This window comes from Erigeron canadensis, chromosome 8, assembly GCF_010389155.1.
Source record: "Erigeron canadensis isolate Cc75 chromosome 8, C_canadensis_v1, whole genome shotgun sequence".
Classification (NCBI taxonomy): Eukaryota; Viridiplantae; Streptophyta; class Magnoliopsida; order Asterales; family Asteraceae; genus Erigeron; species Erigeron canadensis.
Genome location: NC_057768.1, coordinates 34,712,011 through 34,730,204, shown reverse-complemented (window position 1 = coordinate 34,730,204; position 18,194 = coordinate 34,712,011). Strand labels below are relative to the sequence as shown.

The 18,194-nt window shown below is 35.5% G+C and overlaps 2 protein-coding genes across 2 annotated transcripts; both read left to right on the top strand.

Moving 5' to 3' along the window:
* The first annotated feature begins 1,281 nt into the window (after window positions 1–1,281).
* Window positions 1,282–10,943, top strand: LOC122578512 (chromophore lyase CRL, chloroplastic). Its single transcript, XM_043750486.1, has 9 exons — window positions 1,282–1,607; window positions 1,727–1,776; window positions 7,539–7,599; window positions 7,700–7,735; window positions 8,256–8,306; window positions 8,887–8,979; window positions 9,707–9,811; window positions 10,206–10,298; window positions 10,704–10,943. The coding sequence occupies exons 1-9, from the start codon at window positions 1,449–1,451 to the stop codon at window positions 10,851–10,853; spliced, it is 798 nt and encodes a 265-aa protein (XP_043606421.1). The 5' UTR covers window positions 1,282–1,448; the 3' UTR covers window positions 10,854–10,943.
* A 1,832-nt stretch (window positions 10,944–12,775) lies between these two features.
* Window positions 12,776–17,278, top strand: LOC122579913. The gene is made up of 5 exons (XM_043752171.1): window positions 12,776–13,112; window positions 13,226–13,348; window positions 14,519–14,602; window positions 15,717–16,340; window positions 16,856–17,278. The coding sequence occupies exons 1-5, from the start codon at window positions 12,897–12,899 to the stop codon at window positions 17,141–17,143; spliced, it is 1,335 nt and encodes a 444-aa protein (XP_043608106.1). The 5' UTR covers window positions 12,776–12,896; the 3' UTR covers window positions 17,144–17,278.
* Window positions 17,279–18,194: the final 916 nt, after the last annotated feature.

Genomic DNA, 18,194 nt, shown 5'->3' with positions numbered 1-18,194 from the left:
GGTGGCTGCAAGTGTGTGTTTTAGAGAGAGAGAGGTGAGATGAAGAATATGAAGGAATGAGTTTCTCTCTCTAAGTTATTCTATTTATAGTTTTTCAATATTAAATGAACTTAATAAATGTAGGGACTATTTGTGAATATTTTCGGACTAGAACTTTCATAAATACGATCGTTTATGACTCGAAACCTAGTATTTTATCATAATAAACCATAAACTAGTCTTATAATTCAAGGTTTAAGATCAAATTGACCTTCATGTGAGCACATATCTTAAGTCTAAAACATGTCAAGAACTTAGATAAAATTTGAGAAACTTATTTACTACATTTCTAAGACGGTTGTTACATTGTTTGCCTTAGTCATTTCACAAGGCACATGCTACAATAATTCCATTACTATAGAATATTTTGAAACTAATTGTACTCATAATGTGTTATTATTTTGAAAGATAATTAAGAACTAAAATATAAACATACTTGTGATATTGTAATTGACATTCAAGTATATGTCTTTAATCATGATGTTGGCCCATAACATGAATAAATTTATTTTCAATCATCTGTCATATGGTAATTAAATAACAATTAGGTTTGTTTTCATATTATTTGATAACAATTAGGACTTTTAATTTGAGTTATATAAACAAATTTAAAAAAATATATATTTCTAGAACATTGAAAACATATATTGTATTTCATCTTTGAAATAATTTTTTGTGAACAATATTTCATACGTCGAAATATTTTTTATTAGATAAATGATTAAAATTTTAAAAAAAATTCATCTCAAGTTGATGGCAAAAAAAAAAAAAATTAATTAAAGGGTAAAAAGTGTAAATTATTATTGGAAAACAAAAAACTTTAAATTATGAGACTTTTTATACAAATATTAATAAAAATACAATATAATAATATATTTAGATAATGATTATTAGGATTTTTAATTTATAGTTAATCTAAGTAATGACATAAACGAGAGCCAATTTTATGAAATTGAGCGATTTGATTGGTTAATAAGTCATTAGTATAACTGTCTTATAGTATATACTAGATACCTAATTTGGCATATACCAACAACTATGTTTTTTTCATAAAACGCAGCAAAATACATCATCATCGGAAAATACTACCCAAATACTAAAAACACCTAAGATAAGTTTTTATTTTGTTCTGATAAATTAGAGGAAAAAACGAATAAAAATGAAAGGATTGATAAAAGTGTAAAACCTTTTCCCGAAAGTTCACACTAATTTTTGGAAGCTATCAGAAAACCAGACTATTTACTCACACACACACAAGTAAAAAAATCTGAACACGGAAAGCAACTCAGAAAATAAATAAACAAATCCACACGCCTGCAAATTCAATCTAATCCCCCTATTCAAACCCTAAAAACATTCACCACTACTGCACACACACATATATACACATATACATACACACTAGTGGTATGTGTATGGGACCACCAAATGGGTGGAGCATAGCTCGAGGATTAGTAGTAAAAACACTGATTTTAATCGGTGGTGCTCTTTTGATTAAACGTTTGACCAAGTCAACCACTCGTTGGGACCATGCTCGTATCGTTTCTCAATCCCTCACAGGCGAAAAGGTGCAAAAGTTATCACATTTTTGGGAATTTTTATTTATATTTTATGCTTAGCTGAAATTTTGCTATATATTTTGGTTTTTTAGTTTTTGTGAATTTTTTGTGCTTAATTAATTATGCAGTTTTCAAAGGAACAAGCATCTAGAGATCCTGATAATTTCTTTAATTTAAGGTATTATTACTTTGTTATTTTGACTTTTTAATTGGTTAGGCTACATACATATCCCTATAATTTGAACAGGGAAAACCTCCTCATTATAGTTGTATATCTTTGGGAAACTGTGTTGAATACCATTATGCTAAATTGAGTAAGTAACAACTTAAGTTAAAGTGTTAAACGAAACGTAAATGAGAAACTAGGCGCCCCCATTGTGGAGAGTTAGTTTTGGAGATGTGGGCATTTGATAAGAGTTATGGGGCAAGTCCCAGAACTTGATTCAACAGTCGGTGAAACTGGATAGGTAGTTTGGGCCATGATGGAGATTCAGAACCAAAAACAAATAGTAAAAGGAAGAAATAGAGATGAAATAGGGAAGGTTTTTTATTAATGAAGATAATAGGAAAACCAAAAGGTCCCAGGGATGAATCCCTCTCTCAAAGCAAAGCTAAGAGCCAATACATAGAGAAAATATTTAACCTGTCTACAATGTCCCTACCCATTCCATTTTATACACCTCACTCTCTCTCACTTCATTAAAGTAAATTAATAGCCAACTTCCTGAGTTCCCTTCTGGTTCCTTCTAGAATACACATGCATAATTCTGGGTCTTTGGTCATTAGATACTAATAGATCAGAATTTGTATCATTACTCCCGCCTTCTAACAAAGTCTTGTCCTCAAGACTTGCATTAGGAAATTGACTCTTAATAGTTGTAGCATCTTCCCAAGTAGCTTCTTCTTTTGATTGTCCCTTCCAATGAATTAACCACTGCTCCATTGGTTCTTGAAAAGTCTTGATAGAACGTCGTGCTAAAACTGCCAAAGGAGTCAACAGATCAGAAGCACCCAACTCCAATTCTGGTGGTAGACTCTGTTCAACAGGTACGGAGATAGCCTTCTTAAGAAGTGATACATGGAAGACGGGATGAATTTTCGATGTGGGAGGAAGATCCAACTTGTAAGCCACGGGTCCAAGCTTGTCTATGATCTTGAAAGGGCCAAAAAACTTAGCAGATAGCTTCTGATGAATGCGACTTGCAACAGAAGTTTGGCGATAAGGTTTCAGCTTAACATAAACCCATTCCCAACCAAAAATTGACATCTCTCCTCTTCTTATCAGCCTGTGCTTTCATTGTAGATTGAGCATGCAAGAGATGTTGCTTTAATTGCTTTAAAGCTTCATCCCGGTCTTGCAACTCTTGAGCAACTGTCTGAACTCGTACCTCTCCCGGAATAAAATGTATAACAGATGGGGGTTTCCGTCCATACACGATTTCAAAAGGGGTTACTCCGGTAGAACCATGAAATGTTGAATTATACCAGAACTATGCCCAAGTGATCCAAGCTGACCAATTACGGGGATGGTCAGTAGCAAAGCATCTTAAGTATGTCTCTAAACAATGATTAATCACCTCAGTTTGACCATCCGTTTCCGGATGATAAGCAGAACTCATGTGTAACTCTGTTCCCTGGGCACGAAAGATCTCTTGCCAAAATCTACTGATAAACAATGGGTCACGATCACTAATTATCGACTTGGGAATTCCATGGTGACGCACAATTTCTTTCACGAAAATTTCAGCCACTGTCTTTGCTGTGTACGGATGTTTAAGCAACACAAAATGGCTATACTTTGAAAGTCTATCAACCACTACTAACAAAGCATCGTACCCCTTTGACTTAGGCAGCCCCAAAATAAAATCCATAGAAAGATGCTCCCAAATTGCTTCTGGGATGTCTAAGGGTTGTAAAAGCCCACCAGGAGCGGTGGAACTTGTTTTGCAACGTTGACATATGTCACATTTCCGCACAAATTTCTTGACATCCTTTAACATTCCTGGCCAATAGAGATTGGCTGCTAGCCTTCGATAAGTGCGGTAATAGCCAGAATGTCCTCCCGAAGCAAGTATGAAACTCTCGCAACAAAGCAGGAATAAATTTAGAAGTACGAGCAATTACCAATCTATTCTTATAATATAAGACCCCCTGATGTAGCGAGAAACCAAGAGGTACCTTAGTTCCTTCCAAACAGGCCTGCATAAGTGTTTCAATCTCTGCATCCTTCTGGGCTTCTTCCACCATTTGGGCTCCTTGCAACCATAAAGGTTCTGACACAAGTGTTGAAAATTCCCCAGAATCTGCTTTGCGTGATAACGTATCCGCTACCCTATTTTCCCTTCCTGGCTTATAGAGAATGTCAAAGTTGTAGCCAAGCAACTTTGCTACCCAATTCTGTTGGTCTGGGGTAGTAATTCGCTGCTGTAACAAATACTTTAAGCTTTTATAATCGGTATATACCACAAATGTGGTGCCCAACAAATATGAACGCCAGTGTTGCACCGCCAAGACCAATGCCATTATCTCCCGTTCATAAGCCGATTTAGTAAGGTTCTGGTCACTTAAAGCTTTACTATAATAAGCAATAGGTTTTCCGTGTTGCATTAAAACAACTCCAATTCCACGGCCCGATGCATCACATTCAACAACAAAAGGAAGACTGAAATCTGGTAAAGCCAAAACAGGGGCTGAACTCAAGGCTTGTTTTAAAGCCTCAAAGGCTTGTTGAGCGTCATCATTCCAATGGAAAACATCTTTTTTTGTTAAATCAGTTAATGGTCGGGCAATACTACCATAATTTTTCACAAATTTTCGATAGTATCCCCTAAGACCAAGAAAGCCACGAAGTTCTTTAATTTGTTTCGGAACAGGCCAATCCATAACTGCAGTAACTTTACTTGAATCCATTGACACCCGGTCCTCAGAAATTATGTGACCAAGGTATTCCACCGAAGTCTGACCGAAATAACACTTCTTTTGATTAACCACGAATTGATGTTGTAATAAAATTTCAAGAACCTGCTGCAAATCTTTCAGATGGGTTTCCCAACTCGGGCTGTAAATTAAGATATCATCGAAGAAGATGACTACCTTTTGACGTAACAATGGACGAAAGATATCATTCATAACAGCTTGGAATGTAGCAGGTGCGTTCATAAGTCCAAAAGGCATTACTAAGTATTCATAGCGGCCATCATGTGTACGAAACGCAATTCTCTCAATGCTTTCAGGGTGCATACGAATCTGATTAGAACCTGATTTCAGGTCTAACTTAGAGAAAAATCGTGCTCCGTGTAACTCGTCTAAAAGTTCCTCCACCACTGGAATTGGAAATTTATCAGGAACGGTAGCTTTGTTAAGAGCTCGATAATCAACGCACATCCTCCAAGTTTGATCTTTCTTTCGAACCAAAATTACAGGACTAGAAAAAGCACTTTTGCTGGGACGAATCATGCCCAAAGAAAGAAGCTCCTGAACTTGTTCTCAATCTCGGCCTTTTGAGCATGAGGATACCGATATGGGCGCACACAAATGGGTTCATTAGGATTCAAAAGTACAATACTATGATCATGAGAACGAATTGGGGGCATTCCTGACAACGCCTTGAAAACAGCCCTGCAACTATTCAAACATTTTGTAATTCTTGCTCTTGTGATAACGACAACCCAACCGACACAGCTGTCAACAAAGAGTGAGAGAAACTGCCTGAATGAACCTGATCAGGACAAGATAACCATTGATGGAAAGCAACTTGATGAAGGGAAGAACCAACTCCATTAAGAGTAACCCATTCACCATTATGTACAAAACGCATCCACAAATCCTGCCAATTGTGAGTCACTTCCCCTAATGACTTCAACCAATCCATACCCAACACCACATCCAGATCTCCAGTGTCAAATACTAACGCATTAATGAAAAAGGAACAAGTTCCCACCGAAACTAAAACATTGCAACACTGCTGCGTAATTAAAACTTTATAACCATCTCCAAGTTAAATGTGAATACCTTGGAATGATGTAATACGCAGTCCTAATGAATGGACCAGTTTGCGTGAGATAAAGTTGTGGGTGGCACCACTGTCAACCAAAATCAACACCAGAATGTGAGCCACAAAGCCCTCAAGCTTTAATGTCTTTCCACCAGAAACTGAAACATGAGCCCCAAAATACTCCAACACCGAACAGGACCCTTGAGCAATTTGAGGTGATTCCAACAACTCTGCCCGAACTTGAACCTCTTCTACGTGATACTGAGTGCCACTATCGTCATTGTACTCATCATCACCCAACAGTAGAACTCGTAATTTACCCTCTGGACATTTGTGTGCAGGACCAAATTGCTGTCCACAGCGGAAACACAAACCCTTTTTTCTACGTTCCTCCCATTCTGTTCGTGTAAGTGATCTAACTCCCCGATCACGACTAAGGACATTTGAGATCTTAACAGAGTTAGAACCTTGTGGACGAGGGTTGAGGGCACGATTGGGCTCCATCCGAACAGGCCCAGTTCCCATTTTAGGCGACAGCGGCCCACGAGACTCATTGTGACCCAGTAAACGATCAACATAATGAAAATTAGGCGACCCCCCTGTTGTTGATAACGAAAACGAAACTGAGAAATACCGGCGGATGAAGGACGGAGCATCTCCTCCACATCCTTGGCCAAATACATGGCATCCAAACGAGAAGAAGGTCTATGTAATCGAACCCAACGCTTAACCTCATCATGTAGACCAGCAACAAAATAGCCTAACGCCTGAGATTCAGGTAAACGAGGAACTAGCGACAAAAGGTATTCAAAATCATCGATAAACATGAATTGATGAAGTTTGTTTAATTGTAGCCAACTGTTTATAAGGATTTTGGATCTCTAGCCCACTAAATCTCTGTAACAACTCTAATTCAAATTGATCCCAAGTTAATGAATCATGGACTTGTTGTAAAACAGAGAACCAGTGTTGAGCAACACCAGTCATACTAAGTTGAGCCAAATGGATACGTAAATGAGAAGACGTACCATGGATGGCAAAATACAGTTTTGCTTTTTGAATCCAACCCTGAGGATCGAATCCATAAAAATCTGGTAATTTGATTTTTTTGACTGCCCAAGGCAATCCCGCGGAAGAGTTGGGAGGAGTAGGCCCACCATCAAGAAACCCCTCATCTTCACCAGATTTGGGAGGATATCCTCACTAGAATTGACAACATAACTAAATCCAGATCCACCACTTCCATCCTTAGATGGGGGCGGTTTGCCCTGTTTTTTCATCCATCCCAACATTACCTTACGAAATTCAGCGGATTCAGCCTTATCATTCTCTAAGGTTTTCAGTGATAACTTGATTTCTACAACATCAGATTGAAGACGTTGAATTTGTTCCTCCTGTTGTTCCAAACGGCTTTGAACAGATCGAGTTTCCATTGTAAACAAATAAACAAGAAGAAAAACGGCAGGTCGGACCAATGATGGAGATTCAGAACCAAAAACAAATAGTAAAAGGAAGAAATAGAGATGAAATAGGGAAGGTTTTTTATTAATGAAGATAATAGGAAAACCAAAAGGTCCCAGGGATGAATCCCTCTCTCAAAGCAAAGCTAAGAGCCAATACATAGAGAAAATATTTAACCTGTCTACAATGTCCCTACCCATTCCATTTTATACACCTCACTCTCTCTCACTTCATTAAAGTAAATTAATAGCCAACTTCCTGAGTTCCCTTCTGGTTCCTTCTAGAATACACATGCATAATTCTGGGTCTTTGGTCATTAGATATTAATAGATCAGAATTTGTATCAGGCCACCATCAGAATGGACTGCTAATTGAGTTTCATTTACCTATGTCGGTCTGGCATGAGACTGTTGAGGTTGCTGGAAAATTGTTTGGAAAGTCGAAAGATTATTATTAATGTGGTTTACTTTAATGGATTTTGTTAGATGGCTTTCTTGTCCGGCTGCGGATATGGTAGATGGATCGAAAGTTCTATATTTCGAGCAAGTTAGTGTTTTACACATCATTTACTGCATATGTCTTTTCTGAAAGTTTATTTAACTTTTCTGCATACAATATTTGATTGTCTTCATTTGCTTTCTTTCAGGCATTTTGGAGAACTCCTCATAAGCCATTTAGACAGGTACATTATTGATCGAATTCCTACTAGATTTTGTTATCGTTGTGCCATTAGGTTCAGACAACTATGCTGCTTGTCTGACATGTTTGTTTATCACATTTTCTGTTGTCAAGAACTCAAGATAATATAATATAAAATCAAATTAATAATATGTACCTAAACAAAGAATATGTTGCAAGAGAATATGTTTTTCGTCCGTCATATATATGCATTTTTAAGACTAGGAGTAATTTTAATTGCACTAGAAAATTAGTATGTGTGACCCGTCAACGAATAGGTTATCGGTTCTCATCTAAGTTGAGACAGCTGTTAAAAGTGACACTTACACCAAGCACCGATTTTTATTTAGAGTTTGTAACAGGATCCATGTTTTCATTTTGTTGTCATGTTCTTTGTTTCATGCTTCATTTTCTATGAATTGTATGCTAGCACAAAAGAAATTCTTACCTGAATGAAAGTACATAATGTGTATCTGGATATAGATCTCTGCTAGTGTTAATATCTTTCAGCTGTCTCATTGCAGAGGTTTTCTATGGTGAAGCCTTGCCCGAAGGAGATGAAATGTGATGTTGAGGTATTCAATATTTTCTTTTTAGTTCCTCACAGTTAGCTTTGTTCCAAAATTAAGTGTTTCTTGTCTAGGATGCTCATTATAAATACAAGATTTCTGTTTCTGGCGAAGTGGAATATAACTTAATCACGGGTTAACATGGTTATGTAGTGCTAATTTCAGAAAATTTTAATAAGGTTAAATGCTAAACTTAGCTTGTTAGAAAGTGTCTCAGTTGAAAGTTTACTCTTTCTTTATAAGTCATTATTTTAGCTCACATGGTGTCATTATTGAGGGTATTTTAGATATATGACTACTAGTTTAACATTAGACTATCAAAGGTGATACATATAAGTATGTTCTTACTTAGATTGTTGATACTTGATTGTCCAATGTAGGCATAGTTACAAAGTTTGGTTGTAGAGCTTATAACCTAACCTCTTATGCCTTAAATTCTCCAACTCTGTTAGCACTTAATTTTTTTTTACTCCTGTAGTATAATGAAATTTTGAAAACCTTGTATGAGATAAGCACAAAGATGTTGCTTTTGAAAGGTCTTAAATTTTGATGCTAACAGCCATCAACTATTGTATATTCTGTACAGTTGAGTACATATGCCATTCGAGATGCAGAGGAGTATAAAAACTTCTGTGATCGCCCTAGGAACCAGCGTCCGCAACCTGAAGAAGTAATAGGGGTAAGTTTCAGTTCAGATCTATTGCCCTTTCGTATATTTTTGAAACACCAGGCGTCATTTTAGGAACTTATTTATGGGATTCTAGGAGATATGAGGGTACTTCTGTGATTTAGTTGTAACTCCAGTAGTGGTTTGGCAATAAAAATGGGCTGGTTATTATAATTTAGAACTAATGATTGATGTTACTTTGGTCTGCTCTTCTCCATTCCGGGAAATGAATACCACTATGGAATGTATCATATCCCCAATGGCGTTGTCATCTTTCCTCCAAAGTTTAGGTTCACTGAATTTTGTGAGATTGCTTTCGTTGGTTTCAGAAGCACTGAAGCAGGCAATTCTAGGTAGGAAAATGGTCATGTTAATAAAGCTTTTAAATGTCAAAATTATTATTTGATAATGGCAGAATCGTTAAATTTTATGGACCAGATAAAATCTTATGACTAAAAGTAGATAGCATAAAAATTCAGTGTCAGGTGACAATTGGAGGTTATGAATGAAGTTTAAATGAAAAGGGGATGCAGGTTTAAAAACAACCATCAAAAAGATACCTGGAAATTTAAAAGAACACTACTTAATTTTTTGTTTTACAATCGTAGACATTTTCTTTAATTATTTATTCTTATTTTATTCTAAATTGGAGCCTAAACTAGCTGCTATGTCAAAGAGTGAGCTACTATATGAATATAGATGTATGTTCTGTTAGCTCATAATCTTATTAACAATGCAGGATGTAGCGGAACACCTAACCACCATATACCTCAAGCGCTGTGAACGAGGGAAACGGTGTCTGTATGAGGGTTCAACACCACCTGATGGCTTCCCAAATTCATGGGTACTTAATTATATATTCCTTTTTGTTTTCTCTTCAACATATGGGTTGTTTGGGTTTGCGTTTTGGAAGTGATTATGATCTCAGTCAATTTTGGGATATTAAGTTTTGTACCAGCTGCAACAAGGCTGATTATCTAACCGTAAAATATCCCTTTACTCTTTCTTCTAACCCAAATTGGAATTTCGATTCTATTTCACATAATGTGTATTTTTTGAAAATTTTGGGACGTTGTATTTGTCGATTCTGTAGATTACTAAAAATTTGTAATTACTAAATATCTGATGATCTTAAAGTTTCAAACCGAGCAGCATATTCATATACCTGTATATTCTATTATGTGTTAAAGTATAAGCGTTTTTCCGTCTGTAAAGATGTTTAAAATTCTCCTTAGCAGAATGGTGCGTCGTATTGTACCTCGGAACTTGCTGTCTTGAAGAATAATGAGATCCATACATGGGATAGGGGGTATGACGAGGAAGGAAAACAGGTGAGTTTGCGATACTATTGTAATGCCTTGCAGACAAATATTTTCTTATAGTTTGAACAAATTACGGAGTGTTATGCAATTTATGATATGCTTGGTCAAAATGGGGCAATGTATAATGAGTTAAGTACGGTTTTGTGCCAACGGGGTAAACTTTTAGGGCGGGTTGAAATGGGTTGACCTGCCAACACTTGTTATATATATTTTCCAGGTTATACTTGTTCAATATCTATTATAAGACTACACAAAATGCTTAGAAGTTAAAACAACTCAGTTTTTTAATAGAAGGTTGTTACTTTTACCACATGTAAGTTTTAAACCGTTTGATCTCGTTTCAGTATAATACAATCTGAATTGATGAGTTTTTACATAAATAAGTGGAAAGTGCCCTAATATATCAGATTGCAGGTTTGGGGAGTGAAGAATGGTCCTTATGAATTCAAGCCTGCACCTGGGCCTGGACCTGCATCTACTTCTGTTGATATAGTATCTCCTTTAAATTTCCCCCCTCTTTCTATAGGTAAAGGGATAGAAGGTTCTTTTGTTCTTCAAGAATAACTACATGTGTTAGAATTACCTACAATATGTATAGCTATGCAATGTAACATTCAATCTTTCTATTTAATGTTCAAAGTATAGTTTTTGATCTATTGATGAAGTTGATATGCGTCCGCTATCACGTTCTCATGTTAGTCGATCCGGATAAATGTTTTTGATTTATCTGATATTCTGAATGTCTATAGAACTTGTGTATATGTAGTACTATGAATATTGGTGGTTTGTCTTATTGTTGCAGATAGGACAACGTTTGTGGTCTGTGACTTTGTTTTAGATCAAAGATCGACAATGTTGCCAATGTGGTATTTTGGTAGAGAGTTTTGAGGTAGTTTTAAGAGTAGAATATGTTTGGTGTAGTATTTAACTGTTGTAAGAAAAAGATTGACAATGTTGGTCTGACAACCTTAGTAATACGTCTTGGAAAAAATTCTCCTTCTCAAGTTTGCGGAACTCGGAAATCGGGATCAAATCGGCGAGGGAGGAAATGAGGATTCCTTTAAAATCGAATCGGATTGGGCAAAAAAAGTAGTGTCGGGTTTTTTTATGGATATGTAATTCTGAAATTATATGTAATAGATAATATAAAATTAAAAATATATATAAAACTTCAAACATAAACATAACCTAATCCTTTAACTTAAACATAATTGTATAGATATAATAACATAACTCATCAAAACTTAAAAAGAAAAGTTTGACTTTATATTGACCCGATCCTATACACTCAATTCTTGACCAGAGTTGACCAAGCCTCAATGCTGACCAATTTTTAGTCCGAATAAAACAAACTTGGATCGTGACCTGGCCCATACACGATCCAATTCCGAGAAACTGGCTATGTCGATTGATTTTCACAACCCTACTCCTTGTTATGTTGATTACATTTGAGTCAAAAGACTCATCTTATCCGAGTAACTGAAAAGGAAAAATCTCATTTATTATCTTATCCATTTACCCATTTACTAACAATGTGAGTAACCTTCATTTTATTTTCTTGTAAACTTTTACCGTGTTGGTTTTCATAATGCCTTTTTACTTTTTTGTGTAAAGTTGAGGGAAATATTATATTTAACTCAAGTTTTTAATTTCTAATATGTTGTCATGACAAGTAGCTAGAGTGACTCTAGATGGTTTCGACTTGAGATTAAGATCATGGTTTATGGACTATGACGATGATGTTATATAAATAGTTTTTGAGGTTAGATTGTTACCTCTGATAAAATAAATATTTTATTTTAGTTTGTTAATAATTTAAGGCAAATCCTAACTAGACATTAGCGTATATAAAAATATTATACTTTTTCATATGAAAAAACTGATGTTAACGTGGATAAAGAAATTGTATTTTTTATATTAAAAGACCACCTCAAAGTTTATGATAAAATTATAAGTTTTTTGGTATATTATTTCCACCACGGTCTGTTTAAAAACTACTCTCTTTGTCCTAATTTAAATATCATATTTTAACTTGTTAAGTCTTTCTTTCACAACTTTAATCGTAAATAGTTTTCTTATATCTATACTCCTTATAAAGAGGATAATATTAAGACATTAAACATATTTTTTTCCCCTCAAAATACCCTTACCTTATCCTTGAAAATTCAAAATTACCCTTCCACACAAACGAAAAACTCACACATCCTAGAAACACATATTTACAAACAAAAACACACACATCATAAAAAACACATAACCCAGTCATCGCTTTTAACAACTGCTTTTTAACGGGTTCCGCTGCAACACGTGGACACCAGACTAGTTAATATAGAATACATTTAAAATTCTATCCATTTATATTTTTTACATCAACTGTTATACACCATAACAAAATTATTGATAGTCAAAAATAAACAAGAGAGACTCAAAATATTAAAATATGACATTGACGGAAAAAATATTATCCAAAAGAAAAAAATATAGATTTGGGATGATATGCACTCGTATATGCTCATGATAATAGTAGGTGAAAACGGAAGGTGGTAATTTTCTTATGACAAATTTTAAAAAAAAAATCAGAGACAATGATAAAATGTTACTCCATGGATGAGTAGAGATGCACACAATTTCCACCATTTCCCGCCACAACGGATAATCAAAAACATGACTTATCATCGTAGTTCCAAAACCACCAGATCTCAAAACCTTCATCCGTCAATGGCGAAACTTCAGTTGAAGCTCGCACGCATCATTTCTCGTCAAGATCAGCTCAAAATTTCATTCAATCACCTCAAATCTCAAATCAAATTCGGTTTACTCGAGGTAATACCTATATGTGTGTGTGTGTGTGTGTGTGTATTATATATAATATTAATTCAATAAGATTTCAGATACCTAAAAGATCCTTCACTAACTTTTGATATTTTAATTACTAGGCTGAAGATGTATTCAGTTCGTTGGCGGTTCCGTTGATAAAACTAGTAGGTTTGAAAACCGCTGAAATGGCGGAAGAAGGACGATCAAGCACTATTTGTATGAAGATCAGCTCGCCGCCTCAAGTAATGTTTTTCAATTTGCTACCTGTTTGTGTTTATTCAAAATGTATGTATATATAATAATCATTTCCGTGAGTTTTACTCTAGGTTTATTTAGGTGCTGTAATTAGAATTAGCTGATCTAGTTGTGTTCCATGCTTGAGTAATGAGTGTGACAGTAATAAGTGTACGTGTTTCGGTATTATGAGTTAATAACTTGTTTCATGAGAGTTTAATCTACGTTTAACGAGGCGTTGGAATCACTTTACAAGTGTGTTTTCATATGTGATATGATTCGTTTTGCAAGAGTTCAATTTAGATTGATTGAGTTGTTTTGCAATCAGGATTGATAGGACTTTGTTATTGTGTTATTATCCATTCTTAAGTAATGCATTTGGCAATAATGTATGTATTTGGATATGTTGGAGTTATACACTTTGTTTTGTGTAAGTTAGCCTAGCTTAATTGAGGTACTGCAGTCATTAACTCTGTTTTCATGCTTAAGTAATGTATATAACAACTTGTCAAAAAAAAGTAATGTATATAACAGGTATGAAGTGTATGTGTTTCAGTATGCTGAGTTGTATAGTCTGTTTCGTGTTAGCCAACCTAAGTTTTTTGAGCCTAGGTGTACAATCAGGATTTGTAAAAATTGACAATTGTGACAATAATTTATGTATGCGTTTTGGGATGACGAGTTATATAATCATTTTGTTACTATTAATTTTGCATATGCTTAAGTAGTGCATTTGACAATAATGTGTCCATGCATGATGAGTTATATTATTTGTTTTGTGTGAGTTAGCCTGAGTTTATTGAGGTGCTACAATCAGTATTAGTATCCTTCTGCAAATTGGTGTTTCGAGTACTATCTTTTTGTTGATATATGATCAGCTGTATAATTCATTTTGTGAGAGTAAGTCCAAGTTTATTCAGGGGATGCTGTCAGAATTTGTAAAACTCTGCAATTGTGTTTTGCCTCGTATTGATCTATGATGAGCTATATAATTGATGTTGTGGGAGTGATCCTAAGATTATAGAGGTGTTGTGGGAGTGATCCTAAGATTATAGAGGTGTTGTTATCAGGATTAGATGTATATTGAAGTTGCGTTTCACTTTCTCATTATTGTATTGATGTGTGTATATCAGAAATTTTTATGTTAATTGCATTGTTGTTTCTTGTGGATCATATAGAGTGAATTTGAAGATATGACTAGAGTGGACATGCGTACGTCATTGTCACCTGCTGAGAGGGAATCTGATATTCGTAGATTGGAGGTACCTTTGTTCAATTCTTACTACTCAAATCTGATTCAGAATTGTGTTATGTTGCACATCCTGATTTTTGTCAGCATCTCATTAATAATACTAATGGAATATGGGTGAACTATAATAGTTTAATTCATTTTAGATTTCTTGTTGATGGTGTTTGGAGTTATATGTAAAACGCTGCAAAGCAAAAACGAGTTTAAAGTTATTTCTAGATTGTAAGGTGAACTCCTGTCGAGGGAAGTAGGGATTAACACCCTAAGTGTCGCCTGTCTTTTTCTTCTATATGCATTCAGTTGCTATTCTTTCTACTTCAACATAGATTGATATGTGACATACTGCGATAGGTCTGTTTTTAAACAGTAGATTGATAGGAACCGCTTGATCCCGTGTACCGAATTGGTACCCGCATAACCCCCGGCAAGGATAGTGTCAAGGTAATTCAACTACTTAAATTCAATTTTTGCCTCTGGCAAGATTCGAACCCAGGTTACTCCCAGAAAGGTCTGTTTTCATGCTATTGATTTTAGGGAGTTACCAGCAAAAGGTTGTAATCTGTGCATAACTTTATTGACCTGTACTTATCCACAGCACACACTAAAGTTTGCGATGGTTGGAATGTGTGTTGTCTTTTATTCGAATATGTAAATATATTCGTAAGAAATGAAAGGTAGGAGTACGTTTCTGGCCCTAATCTAATACAACTCATAAATTGTAGTAATGATAATGAACGTACATTAGCATGGCTTGAAAATTTTCCAGAAGAATGAATTGTTGATGGTGATATGGAACATACCAGAGTAGAATCTATTGCAGATTATGGAGTCAGTTGACGTCTAGGCAATTATACACCCATTTTAGATTTTAAACTTAGTAGATATTTTTTTCTAATTCCTTGCTTTTTCTTTAAAAAATGGTCTCTCGAAAGATTTTGTTATGAGTGCCTGTTTTGTTATGATCTGTATCATTTGGCAAGCAGACATCCTGAAATGCATTTATTAAAATGTTTTCTTTTCTTTCTTAAGGCGTTTTACTGCTTTTGCATCTTAATGCTCTGCTATCGTTTTTTTCTTTAGTTGACCATAATGTTCTATGTATATGAATTATTGTCTGAAAGCTGCAGGAAGACTATGCAAATAGTGCGCTCATGGCAGGGAAAGAGCTCATCCTCAAACAAAAATCACAGCTTATACAACTAGTTCAGCTTCTCAAACAAGTTGAGAGTTGTGTCAATTCAAGTCAGAAAAACATGTTTCAGACCATTGATGACCACAGGGACCATATCCACACTTTTTTTAAACAAGTTGTCACTTATGTATCTGTTATTCAACAATCAAGCCATGATGGTCAAGCGTTTAATATTACACTTAAGGTCCTAAAAGCTATTTATGATCATGTCTGTAACGTTCTCAGCTCGGTGGAGGGTGGGGTGGACAATCTCATCAACAAGTTAACTGAACAAATGTGTCAGCCGATGATTGAGTATGTTAAAACCTTTAAGTCTGAAATGACAACTGGCACATGCCCTCGTTTATTGGTTGCATTGGAGGATATGAGAGGAGTGGCAAGGGATGGGAGAGTGGAATTGGAACAAGCAAGAAAACAAGTTAAAGTTGCAGAAGAAAGGAAGCTTGAAGCATTGAGCATGCTGAAAGAATCAGAAGAACGCATAAAGAAAATGAAACAGTACTTGAATTTGTTCATCAATGACAAAAAGGAATCTGCTACTCATTCTGCCGAGAACAAAGTGAGTCCTACATTTTGCCACTTTCGTTTATGCTCACTTTATACTTTTATCGATAGAGTTAACTGTCACCCTTGATCAATTCTTCCCTATAGCTTGACCCAATCCTTACTGCTACCAGTATCTGCTTACCAATCAGCATTAGAGAACCTAAGAAAAACAAAGTAGCCAAAAGGTAGAGATTTGGAATCTGAATTTCTGCATAACAATCTCATAGTTCACATGGTAACCAGTAAATTTTCAGAACTTGTTGAATAATGTTTTTCTTTTCAAATTTTTGCAAATATAGTTGACGTGTTAAAGATAGTAACAGAACTATAGTATATAAATAGCTATCTTATTTTAATTAGTAATTTATGAGTTTATAAGCATTTTCAAATACTTGTACCTTCGACTCTTTAGACCCACTTGACCTTTTATAAACCCAAATCGAATCATCTTTAGGTAAATGAGTCGAACATGTCACCTTTGATGTATATTGATTTTCATTTATTAATCATTGTTCGCCCCTGATCCAGTTATTAACACCTCCGGAGGATCAAACTAAAGAGGACAAATTGCTATGGGAACTACTGAAAAAGAAACGTATACGCCAACAACCTGAGAGCCCATTCGGACCAAAAGAACTTCTTCCATTAGGAACCAGTACCAAACACCACAAACCAACAAGGGGAAAACAATCCATCACTCTCATACCTAAAACAAGAGCCTACGGGAAAGTGAATACACACTCCTTGAAGTCCTTCCTCCCATTGGGCTCATCTCCTCCTGTAACTAAAAACCAAGTTTCCCTGTATAAAAGGTAAATCTCTTATTTTATGCAAGGTTACAAGTGAATAGAGCAAGTTTGAAAATATGAAATCATGTTTTTTAGTTGCTACCAATGAACTATAATTTCATAGTTTTTTTATGATAATGATGGATGAATGCTTGGATTTGTACGAAGTTGCTATCTTTCAATAATTACGATCAATTACTGAGATAAATAGTATTACATGAAAGTTGTTAGATAAAACTTAAATGTTTAGCCAGACAACTCGATTTAGAAGCTGTTTAACGTACTTTAGTTGTCACCAACCGGCATTAGCTATGCGTGCCGTATCAACAAGACAACAGGACTCCACCTTACAACTCAATGGTCATGAATTGAATCTTGTTGTATTCATACACATAGCTGACATATCTTTTATAGTTATTGATGACGTACCCACCACTACGCAAAAGAATCTTAGAGGGAGATAACCCCCAGGAGGACCTCAAATGGAGACGACTCTCAGGATGCCACACAGACTACACGAAGCTTCCGTCCAAAAGAGATAAGCACAAATAGCATATGACCATATCTTTTCCTTAAATAAAGGAATCGTTGCCAAGATTGCGGAAGACCTAACCGCGTCTCCAAAGCTTATCCTCTAAGGAAATTTGCTATATAAAGGAAAAAAGGGGAGGAAGAGAAAAACAAGGAAAAAACGCTAAAACAACTTGAATCATCCCTCGATCAAGGAGTCATCTCTTACCATCAGGGAATCGCCATCAAACCACCAATCACCCATTTTCTGTAAACCTCAATTGGCTGTACAAACAAGAGAGGTAGTATATGTACTATACCAAGAAGGCCAAATGCAAGAGTAAGAAGGGCAAGGCTAGCTTTGTTCATCATCTTAATTGTGTATCAATCTAGTTTTCACACACACTCGATCAACAAATAAACGGGGTGTATGAAGGGTTTTTATATGGCAATGAATTGAATGATGAGGGGTAGTGGGGTCATTAAACAACATGGTCATGTTGCTTTATTTTAAAGTTGAAATTAATTCCTTCAGGTTAAGACGTGAATAGTAAAACACAACTTCTAAA

Excerpts from the sequence above, each read along its gene's own strand:
- LOC122578512 (XM_043750486.1), top strand. The coding sequence starts at position 1,449 with ATGTGTATGGGACCACCAAATGGGTGGAGCATAGCTCGAGGATTAGTA. Across the intron at positions 1,608-1,726 it reads AATCCCTCACAGGCGAAAAG|TTTTCAAAGGAACAAGCATC; the intron begins GTGCAAAAGTTA and ends TTAATTATGCAG. Across the intron at positions 7,736-8,255 it reads CTCATAAGCCATTTAGACAG|AGGTTTTCTATGGTGAAGCC; the intron begins GTACATTATTGA and ends GTCTCATTGCAG.
- LOC122579913 (XM_043752171.1), top strand. The coding sequence starts at position 12,897 with ATGAGTAGAGATGCACACAATTTCCACCATTTCCCGCCACAACGGATA. Across the intron at positions 13,113-13,225 it reads TCAAATTCGGTTTACTCGAG|GCTGAAGATGTATTCAGTTC; the intron begins GTAATACCTATA and ends TTTAATTACTAG. Across the intron at positions 13,349-14,518 it reads AGATCAGCTCGCCGCCTCAA|AGTGAATTTGAAGATATGAC; the intron begins GTAATGTTTTTC and ends TGGATCATATAG.